This window comes from Tursiops truncatus, chromosome 8 (genome assembly GCF_011762595.2).
Source record: "Tursiops truncatus isolate mTurTru1 chromosome 8, mTurTru1.mat.Y, whole genome shotgun sequence".
Taxonomy (NCBI): Eukaryota; Metazoa; Chordata; class Mammalia; order Artiodactyla; family Delphinidae; genus Tursiops; species Tursiops truncatus.
In genome coordinates this window covers 38938466-38948986 of record NC_047041.1, presented here as the reverse complement: position 1 = coordinate 38948986, position 10521 = coordinate 38938466, and the positions used below count along the sequence as shown (strand labels likewise).

At 39.2% G+C, this 10521-nt stretch overlaps 1 protein-coding gene across 3 annotated transcripts in view; it reads right to left on the bottom strand.

The window, feature by feature from the left end:
• Positions 1-2342: 2342 nt before the first annotated feature.
• The window catches only part of MRE11 (MRE11 homolog, double strand break repair nuclease), a 64779-nt gene continuing 56600 nt past the window's right edge, over positions 2343-10521 (bottom strand). For all 3 annotated transcript variants that reach the window (XM_019923763.3, XM_019923764.3, XM_073808301.1), the window contains 3 exons: positions 9610-9677; positions 5237-5315; positions 2343-3119 (listed from right to left, as the gene is read on the bottom strand). In XM_019923763.3, coding sequence (XP_019779322.1) covers positions 3063-3119; positions 5237-5315; positions 9610-9677 — 204 coding nt within the window. In that variant the 3' untranslated portion in view covers positions 2343-3062. The remainder of the gene's footprint in view (positions 3120-5236; positions 5316-9609; positions 9678-10521) is intronic.

Genomic DNA, 10521 nt, shown 5'->3' with positions numbered 1-10521 from the left:
AGGCACTGTGGGCTTCAGGGCACATGGGCACATGGGCTCAGTAGTTGTGGCACACGGGCTTAGTTGCTCCGCAGTATGTGGGATCTTCGCAGACCAGGGATCGAACCCATGTCCCCTTCATGGGCAGGTGTATTCTTAACCATTGTGCCACCAGGGAAGTCCCGTTATTTTTAAATATAGTACATTTCAACAGAAAACTTTTACAATGGGAGACTTTATTCCATTTTTCTAATAAAGAGTTTTTCCTCTTTGTTTATTAAAACATAAAACGTTTTCTTCTTGACCCTTTACATATAAAATTTATCAATTTTACGGGCAATTTCCTGGCAATTTCACCAGGCTGAGCCAGGTGAAATATGTCAAGCAATTTACACATAAAATTAGAAAGCTAACTTCGGTTTTACTGCATAGTTTAGTATGCACAGGTTCCAAATTTACTGCAAAACTACACTGACTTAAGTTTAGATTTGGAAGCACCACCTTGTGGCAAAAGTAAGAACTTCTGAATTGCAGGAGTCAAGACGCGTTTCCAGGAGAGAACACTGGTGGGCTTCTGAGGCATTGGTCAAGTTCTATTTCCTGACCTGTATAGAGAATGCCATGAGGCTCACTTTATCATTATTTGTTAAAGCACATGACTTTTCTGTTATTGCAGGTCATAATTTTAAAAGTTGAGGGAAAAAATGTCCAATTTGTACCCAAATTGAAAGTCGTATGCCTAAACGCTTGAATTTTCTAAGTACCAGTTTTATTTCCTAGAATTGTAAATGCACTATTGTATTTTTGATACACAACAAAATGTCAGAAAGAGGGATATTCTTTGGTAAACGATGGAAGGATTTTTTCCCTCAGAATGTTTTCACTGAGGCCCTGTCTCAGCCTCGAGGAACTGTAGGGGCTCTGCAGTCATCTGGAAATCACCGCTACACACCTATCCCAACATGTCTGAGAACTGTCCAAAAAACCCTAGACTTCACTGCATCAATACAGAATATCAAGGATATGTGGCATATTTAACTAGGCAGCAATATTCATCAAAAAGGTTTTTCTTTCCTATTTACTGTATTTCCAGGAGGTGACACACGCTATTCACAAAATGACCTGAATTGGCTGAGAGTTTCACCCTCTCTCACTGCCATGGAATCACTTCTCCTAGGAGCTAACAGAATCACATTTAGTACCTCTTTCATACCGTAGAGCAGTTTGTAGGAAGGGAGAAAGCCTTACTCTTTTTTTCTCAGGAACCTGTCAGGATGCATTAGTGACCATCTCCCTCACTATGACCCTCGCCCCAGCAGGTGACATCTCACTGGCAGGTGAGAAGAGCCATTGGCTGAGTCTTCCCAGACAGCCACCCAAACCAGCTTCCATCCCACCATGGAGAGCAACTCTTACTCATGATTTCATCTTTGCTTCATTCAAATACTGGGAATATTAAAGACGGGAGCAGATGTGTCTGAGAATCTTTCACAGGACAAGGCCTTCTGCTGAGTTAATGCAACCGCTAAAATAATCCTTATGCTCAAGTGAGGCACAGAAAACATTTTTAAAGAAACTAAGGCTACATCGCAATTCTTGACTTAGACCCATTAAAAGGGCTATGATATAGAGGCAGTCACTAAGCAAATGCTGTCTTTCACAGTTTGACACATTCTAGGTATGAATATGCCAATAATCAGGAATATCACTCAGTCTAGCATTTGTTTCTACATATAAAGAAATGTCAGGCTGTTGTACCACCAAGATCTATAACTTCCTTAAGGAGTCTTGAATATATAGCTGCACTGTTAGATGAAAAGAAGGAATACTCTCAGGGAGTCTTTAAACAGAGACTTAGAAAGGAGAATGGGATTATTGAACTTAAATCTGAAGAGGTCAAATTCTTAGGTCCCCCGAATACACGTAAGAAAATGTAACAGGAGCTGCTTCTCTAAGATTTTGGAATTGCCCATGCTCAATGTTAAGATAAAATATTAATGAGAAAAAAATTATATATATTAATGAGAAACCTTGGCATCGATATTCCACAGAAGTTATATTTCAATATGTTTATCTAATATAACCGTAAGGTTCAAGTGACCACTCTATCTAAAAAAAAAAAACAAAACAAAACTCTTCAGTAGCTTCTAAGAAGATATGGTTAAATTATTTTAACCCTTTCCTCCTAGAAACAGGTGAGAGAGAGAGAGAGAGAGAGAGAGTGCGAGTGAGAGAGAGAGAGAGCGAGAGAGAGAGAGAGAGAGAGAGAGAGAGAGAGAAAGGGAACCATTAATAATAGAAAATAATGGAGAAAATTACCACCATTCAATGGGAACATAATCCTCTGGAATCTTTGCTACAACTGGAACAAAAAACAATAATTCTGACAGACTTTATTTTTTGATACAAACTTATATCTAATTATTCAAAGTATAGGGTATATGTAATCATTCAAAGTTTCTGGCTGATACTATCACAAGCATTAGAAAAAGAACATATACTGAGTAACAGACAGTGAGCTTAGGCACCGTTTCATATAAATTGTTTTACCTGCAGGAAGTCCAGGATGTCTAGAAATTACGAAAATTATAAAAAGGACTAGATTCTATAAGCTCTTTTCCTCAACTTTGGCTAAATATAATAACCTTAAAATACTGACACAGTCTTTGATTATAAAGCAGAAACATACAATGGTAGATTTATTTTAGTCCTTACTCAAGACTGTATTTAAGCAAAGCTCTCACTCGGTAAGACATATACTGATGTATGTCAGAAAAACAACATTCTAAGTTTTATGGAGCATTTATAGAACAGGTAATGTTAACAACCAGATTAAAAAATAAGCAAAACCAATGCTATTCTATATGCCCTTGAGCTGGGAAGTTTCTCAAATAATGAAGTCATGTTCAGGAAATGATATTCAAAAACATAAATTTTTATACATTAGTTTCTCTGTTAAGTAAGAATCATTCAAATTCTTCAGTTAACAGCAATACTCAAAAAATCTTCAACTGGTAAACTCGTAGTTTGCAACGTTTCGATTTTTCCTGAATCTTGAAAACTTCAAACTGCCATTAAATATATTATCTTCTGTTTCTTCTTACAGAACTAAGGTTCATAAAAGGATCATCATCGTCATCCTGGAATGACATCCAAATGTACAATTAGTGACTGTTCCACGCTTCACTGAAACAAGACAGAGCTCTTATGGGCAAAACAATACCAGTAAGAGCCATTTTCTCCTTTCACATGGGGTAGACTTTCATTTTTCTATTTCCTTTATAAATATGAATAGTTTGTCAATTTTTTTCTCGTCCTCCCTTCCTTAGTAGCTATTTCATTGTTAAAACAATGAAAACAACTAAATTCTTAGCAAGCATTAAAAATAAAAATTTATCCTGCTCTATATGTGTGTATATATATAAGCCCACAATATATATCATATATATTTCTCTCAATTATTCACCTTAATAAAAGCAAATAAGGCATGGGCAAGACAAAAAAAAAAAAAAAACTCTTCAAGTCATTTCTATTAGGTTTTTAAATAGGTTTTTTTTTTTTTCACTTACATTTTATAACTGGTATATCTGATGCTCTGGAAATTCAGAGCCAAAAAAATAATGAAGCCACATGACCTAATTCAGAAATAGCTGTAATTTTTATTTCCATTATCCATTTAATGCTAGAAAATGACAGCTACTCTCAGACTGGTACAAGAAACAACCTAGGAAAGCAATCTTGCAAATACTTTTTTTGGAAAAATAAATAGAGGAACTATTTAGTTTCAAAGACTTCCCATGCTGCTGGGACGTAGATTATATGCATAGTAAGAACAGGCAGGAATATCAGATGTTAACTAAGAATTTAATTAGAGAGAATGAAAACTAAACCTTCGATAAGCCCCAAATACATAATTTGATGAGGTTAACATAAAATCAATGATATACATTCTATAACTATTCAAAAGAGAAAGCAAATTTGTAAAGTTTTGGTTTATGTTTCCTTCAAGACATTAATAAAAAGGGATAATTATTTGGTGTTAGGCTCTGCTGGTGATATTAACATGTTCCAGTGTTCGCTAAATTAGCTATCTCTAGTGAGATATGGATGCCTTGAGAAACACAAATTCGCTCTCACTTATTGATTCATTTTCTGCTACCATAAAAGGCAGAACTCATTAATAAACCAGAGATAAATCCAAACTATAGTAGAGAATTTTCTAATAGTTCTCCTTTGTAGCTAACATGAACTATATGAATTTCTGTAAGTAACATATAACCACATGTGTATCTAGATGCTTTGGAATTAACCAACGGGTCAACAACTGCCCACTTCTCTCCTGGAGGCAACATGCTAGTATTTAATAGGCAGACTGAGCTCATGGTGCCATTTTTCTTTGCAGACTGAGTTCTGGGGCGTCTTCTCTTCAAGCTGTTTCAAAACCACAGCTGGGACACAGAGAACACGACGGCAGCAGGTGAAGCTCAAAACCAAAGGTGTGAGTCATGTGGTACGACAGGGATGAACCTGGAGGACACTATGCTCAGTGAAATAAGCCAGGCACAGAAAGACAAATGCTGTATAATTCCACTTATATGAAGTATCAGAGTAGTCAAAATCATAATGCACAAAGTAGAAGAGCCCCTTGCCAGGGGCTGAGGAGAGGGGAAAATGAGGAGATGTGGTTCAATGGGTATAGATTTTTGGTTTGGGAACATGTAAAGGTTCTGGAGACTGTTGCACAACAGTGTGAATATACTTAATATTAGTGAACTAACTGTACACTTAAAACTGGTTAAGATGGTAAGTTTTATGTTATGTGTTTCTACCACAACTGAAAAACACCACCATGTACCACCTTAAATATACAGGAAATGTGTGGAGCATACAGTGAACAGTTAATAAACATTCTATTGTAGAGTAACATTAAAGGCTTTCACGATATCATCACCATTTCTCCAAACATAAACAACAGAAGCTGAAAAAACTATTCTGATCCTACTGTTAACTGGGCAAGTTAAAGAAGAGCTGAGTGATATTATATGTTAAGGATCTGCAGGCCTTTCACATCTGAGGTATTTCCATCGATGAGCACTCAACAGAGACCACTCATTGACTCAATATTAACTATGGTTCAAAGGAAGGTGATCAATGAAACTATTTTTAGAAATAATTTTCGGCAACTAGCTTAGCAGTCCCTATTCAGATTTTATAAACATTTAAGAATTATTTAAGACTTAACGTATTACGTTATTACCTCATCTGATTCAAAATCAACCCCTTTAGTGATTTTGCTCCGGGACGTGTGTTTGCTCGATGATGAAGTGCTCAACCACCTGAGGCAAAATGTGAGAAAAACAGAGAAAATGAACCAAAGAATTCATCACAGAAGGCTTTCGAGCTAAGTTTTTCATTTTAGTAGCAGCCATGAATAAAAATAACTAACACATTCCCTTCGAGCTACATTAGAGGCAGTAGAAGCTTAGTGGCAATGAAAAGGACTCTGATGTCAGGGTCCGAATTCCAGTTCTGCCATTTAGGAGCTACATGGCTTCAAGCAGCTTAGCCTCCCTGTGCCACAATTTCCTCACCTGTAAAACGAGGATGATAAGAATTTTTTTTTTTAATCTTTTTTTTAGATGTTGGGGGTAGGAGTTTATTAATTAATTTATTTTTATTTTTGCTGTGTTGGGTCTTCGTTTCCGTGCGAGGGCTTTCTCCAGTTGTGGCAAGCGGGGGCCACTCTTCATCGCGGTGCGCAGGCCTCTCACTATCGCGGCCTCTCTTGTTGCGGAGCACAAGCTCCAGACGCGCAGGCTCAGTAGTTGTGGCTCACGGGCCTAGTTGCTCCACGGCATGTGGGATCCCCCCAGACCAGGGCTCAAACCCGTGTCCCCTGTGTTAGCAGGCAGATTCTCAACCACTGCGCCACCAGGGAAGCCTGATAAGAATTTTTTAAAGATTAAATGTGTTTATATACTTAAACACTTTGCTCAGTGCCTGATACACGTGAAGCACGCCACAGATGTTTGCTGACATCATAGTTCTTAGCATATATTAACATGTACCTACTACCACCCTCTACTCCTGAAAACTACGGCAATACTGAAATATTTTAAATCAAATCTCAGTTACGTTTCTATAGCAGGATAAAAGGATCTTAGGAAAGGCTCACCGCTTTCTAGGGTTGCCTCACTGTTAATATTATTTGTGTCCAGTCCGAATAACAAATATTTACTTAGTGCTTGACCCCAGGTACTATGATAGGCCCTGGGAAACATCAGTAAGCAAGATAATCAGGAATCTACTTTTATGAAGCTTAACGTGTAGTGATGGAACTCATATTCCTATGTATTTTTACTAACAAAAATTTTAAGTCATCTTAGGACAGGGGCCAGCAAACTTGGCTAGCACACCAAATCCAGCCTACCTGTTCCTTACAGCCTGTGAGCTAAGAATGGTCTTCACATTTTGAAATGGGTATATTTAAATGGTTATATAAGCACCTACATAATACCCCCAGTTTTGCCTCTTGGCCCGCAAAGCCTAAAATATTCACTCCCTGGCCCTTTAAGAAAAAAGTCTGCCGGCTCCTGTCTTAAATAAAAGCAGTGTCTGTGAACTCTTAGCCAACAATTTATTACCATGCTTTGGGATGTTACTATAGCAAACAAAATATATCTAAAGGGCTTGTCTGGACAAATTGTTGAGAGTCAAGAGGTCTATGCATCAGAAGGAAACAGAAAAATCCACAGGCTCTTAGGCACAAAAGTAAAGGACAGGAGGATTTGCCGAGCAAACTTGAAGAGCAACATAGCTTTGGAGGTAGAGGATCAAGGAATTTATCAACCAATCTACCTGGGAAGTCCCCAACTCTCTGTACTTGACCTAAGCAGGAACTGATCATTGTTGACTTGTTTCCATCATCTGTGACAGGAAGAAGCAGATCAAAAGCATGAAGCCACAGTGCCAAGGCTAGCCACAGCAGGTGAGGCATTGTTGCTGTGAGAGCTGGGGAAAGAGGGGGGTTATGGGAAGAAGCAGCCACTGAGGCCTGACTCTGCTTGCTGATGTCTCCCCTGACAAATAACCAGTGGTGTCCAGAAACAAGCCAGGCATTCTACACCAGATGCTGGCTCATTTGATCATAGCAGGAGCCCCCAATTCTGCACCAGAGGACCTCACACACCTACAGATCCAGTCTATGAGAGGTCCCCTATCCTCAGAGAGCAGTGGCAGGAAGGGAAGAATAGTTATACAGTTTTGACTACTGGGTCAAATAAATGGACTCTTGTCCTGGATGTCAAAAAATGTTTAATTGGATTAGTTTCCTGTGGATTGCTCAAAAATAAGGCAGACAGGGGGTATTACATTGAGTGCCAGGAGCTGTAAGTCTTCTCCGTTTTTGTACAGATATAATTTGGAGGCACAAGTCAGAATTCCTACCTAGAGATGTTCAGCCAATTATGTCAGTTGTAGCAGCATCACAAGCATAAGAGAACATGTTAAACTGGCCTACATAAAAGGTGCCCCCAAAATGTTGGCTCCCCCCGCTGCAAGGTTTAATAGAATCCCCTCCATCTCTCCTCCTCTACCTGGCCTGATGGGGCCAGGTCTTCTCTTGCTCACTGCTTTAAGGTCGGCGGGGAGGGGAAGGTTGCCACCAGCTCTATCAAATCTGGAAGGGTCCTTTTGTCCCCAGTACAACCATGTAGAGTTTGGTGCAGTTTTTCCAGGGGAAAGTGGGTGGATTTCCACTGCCCATCCAGCAGAAAGGAGTTTTACAGCTGGAAGTTCTTTCCTTTTTAAAGTCAACTACCAGAATATTAGTGCTTTTACTGCTTACCATTCTTTCCATTATTCTTGTTCTATTTCCCTAGCCTGTTATTTCTTCAATAAGCCCTTCTAGAGGTGTTACTATGTGTTAAGTGCTGTACTTAGCACTTCACAAATATTAACTCACTTTAAAGCCTCATAACAACACTTTGAGGTAAATATTATTATCTTCATCTTACAAATGAGGACACTGAGGCACAGAAGTCAAAAGAACTTGCACAAGGTCCACACTCAGTAAGTGGTAGAGCTTAAATACTTTAAATCATGAGTGAAATACCTATACACACCATGCCATTACTAAACAATTCTTCAAAGACAGCATAAATTGCGTCACCCAGTTGCTGTCATCAGGAACACAAACCTGCCAAGGCTGATTTCAGATTTCTCGCCAAAATGTTCGTTTCTAAATCTCCTCTCGTCAATTAAATGATTCTTATTACGTGCACAGAGGTCTGAGAGCTTAATCTATTATGCGAAGAAGCAACAGCAGAGGATGGGCCTAGACATGATCATACTAAGCGAAGTAAGTCAGAAAGAGAAAGACAAATATCACATGATATCACTTACATGTGGAATCTAAAATACGACACAAATGAACTTATCTACAAAACAGAAACAGACTCACAGACATAGAGGACAGATTTGCAGCTGCCAAGGGGGAGGCAGGAGGGGGAGGGATGGAGTGGGAGTTTGGGGTTAGCAGATGCAAATTATTATACTGATACACAGGATGGATCAACAACAAGGTCCTACTTCATAGCATAGGGAACCATATTCAGTATCCTGTGACAAACCATAATGGAAAAGAATATGTATATGTACAACTGATTCACTTTGCTGTACAGCAGAGATTAACACAACATTGTAAATCAACTATACTTCAATAAAAGTTAAAAAAAAAAGAAAAGAAGAAGCAGCAGCAACAGCAGAGATGAGTCCTGGAGCAGAATGCTTGGCTCCGTGACTGGCTGTGTGCCCTTAGGTAAGTTACGTAGACTACCACGCCTCACTTTCTTCAAAGGTAAAAGGGGGAAAATAGAGTTATAAGTACATTTACCTCCTGGAGTGACTGTGACCAGCAAATAAGCTAATTCATAGGCAAAGGCTCAGAATGGTACCTGACACACAGGAAGTGCTGAAAGCCGAAACAGAACATTAACAAAATACAAAGCTATTTTCTGTTAATTGGAGAGGACATAGCACTCCAGCAAGAAAATCACTGGGTAATAAAGGCAAAAGGAAATGAATGACAAGTTATTCAAATTTTCAGTGAAAATACTTGTAATAATGCTGCACTGACTCCACGACTACCCCTTGGTCTATTTTTCACTTTTGTACATATGTGACTAGCTGAAAATAAACCTGTTAGACTTCCAGGGCTTCCCTGGTGGCGCAATGGTTAAGACCTGCCTGCCAATGCAGGGGACATGGGTTTGAACCCTGGTCTGGGAAGATCCCACATGCCACAGAGCAACTAAGCCCGTGTGCCACAACTACTGAGCCTGCGAGCCACAACTACAGAAGCCTGCACGCCTAGAGCCCGTGCTCCGTAATAAGAAAAGCCACTGCAATGAGAAGCCCGCACACCGCAATGAAGAGTAGCCCCCGTTCGCAGCAGCTAGACAAAGCCTGTGTGCAGGAATGAAGACCCGACACAGCCATACATACATACATACATAAATAAAATTTTTTTAAAAATCAGACTTCCGTAGCATAGAGAAATGTATATGTTGAATTCTGGATAATTTTTAATTTTTTCAGATGTTCCTTTTTGCAGGAAGTCACTGCACCAACCTTTGATCAGCTTTGGAAGTCGTAGGAAAAATGTCTTCTTCCGTATCTGACTCACCTACCACAATCACCTAAGGGGGAGAAACAAAACAGCAAACAGTCTTTGTGGGAATGGAAAATCTGAATAAAAATGCATTAACTAATGTCAAAAAAAGATATATTTTTACAAAAAAGGAGGCAGATACCATGTAAGCAATAACCATGAAAACTAAAGCTCTGCCTAACCTCCCCACTAATGTCACTCTTCATTTACAAATGGTTTTTTTTATACAGCATGTGTGAGCTCACTTCTCTCCTGCTACCACGGCAGCCTGGGTACCTAAAGGAACATGCACTCAGATTGGTGAATGACTCACACTGGGTCATGTGCGGACAGTGCCCTGTGATTTTCTTGGGTTCTAGGCCATCGGTGCTTCATCTCCAATTTTAAATGAGGTATAAGACTGTGTGGGAAGTACCGGACTTGTTTTTCTGTTACATTTATCCCTGTTAAATACCACTTGCTGCTTTTAAGCCCCATGAAAGATATTTGTCATTCTTGATACTATCATCCAAATTACTACCTACTCCTCTACATTTTGTGTTATCTTGACACTTAATACACACATTTGCCATGTCTTCATCCAACTGATAAAGCCAAAGACAAAATAGTGAAAAAAGCAGCACTTGAGACCCACCCCTACCCAAGGCAGACATTGAACTGTTAATCAAAGACCATTAAATGAAGTTGTCTAAATGGCTATGAATCCAGCCAATATCTCTGCATTTTGTCCATGAAACTATCAGGAGATTGTCTTAAGTGCCTTGAAGGGATCAAATGCCTTCAGCATTCCCCTGATCTACCACTATGTCACCTCAATCAAAAACATGAAAGAAAAAGTTACCATGACTTGCTCTTTCTGAACTCATGTTCTT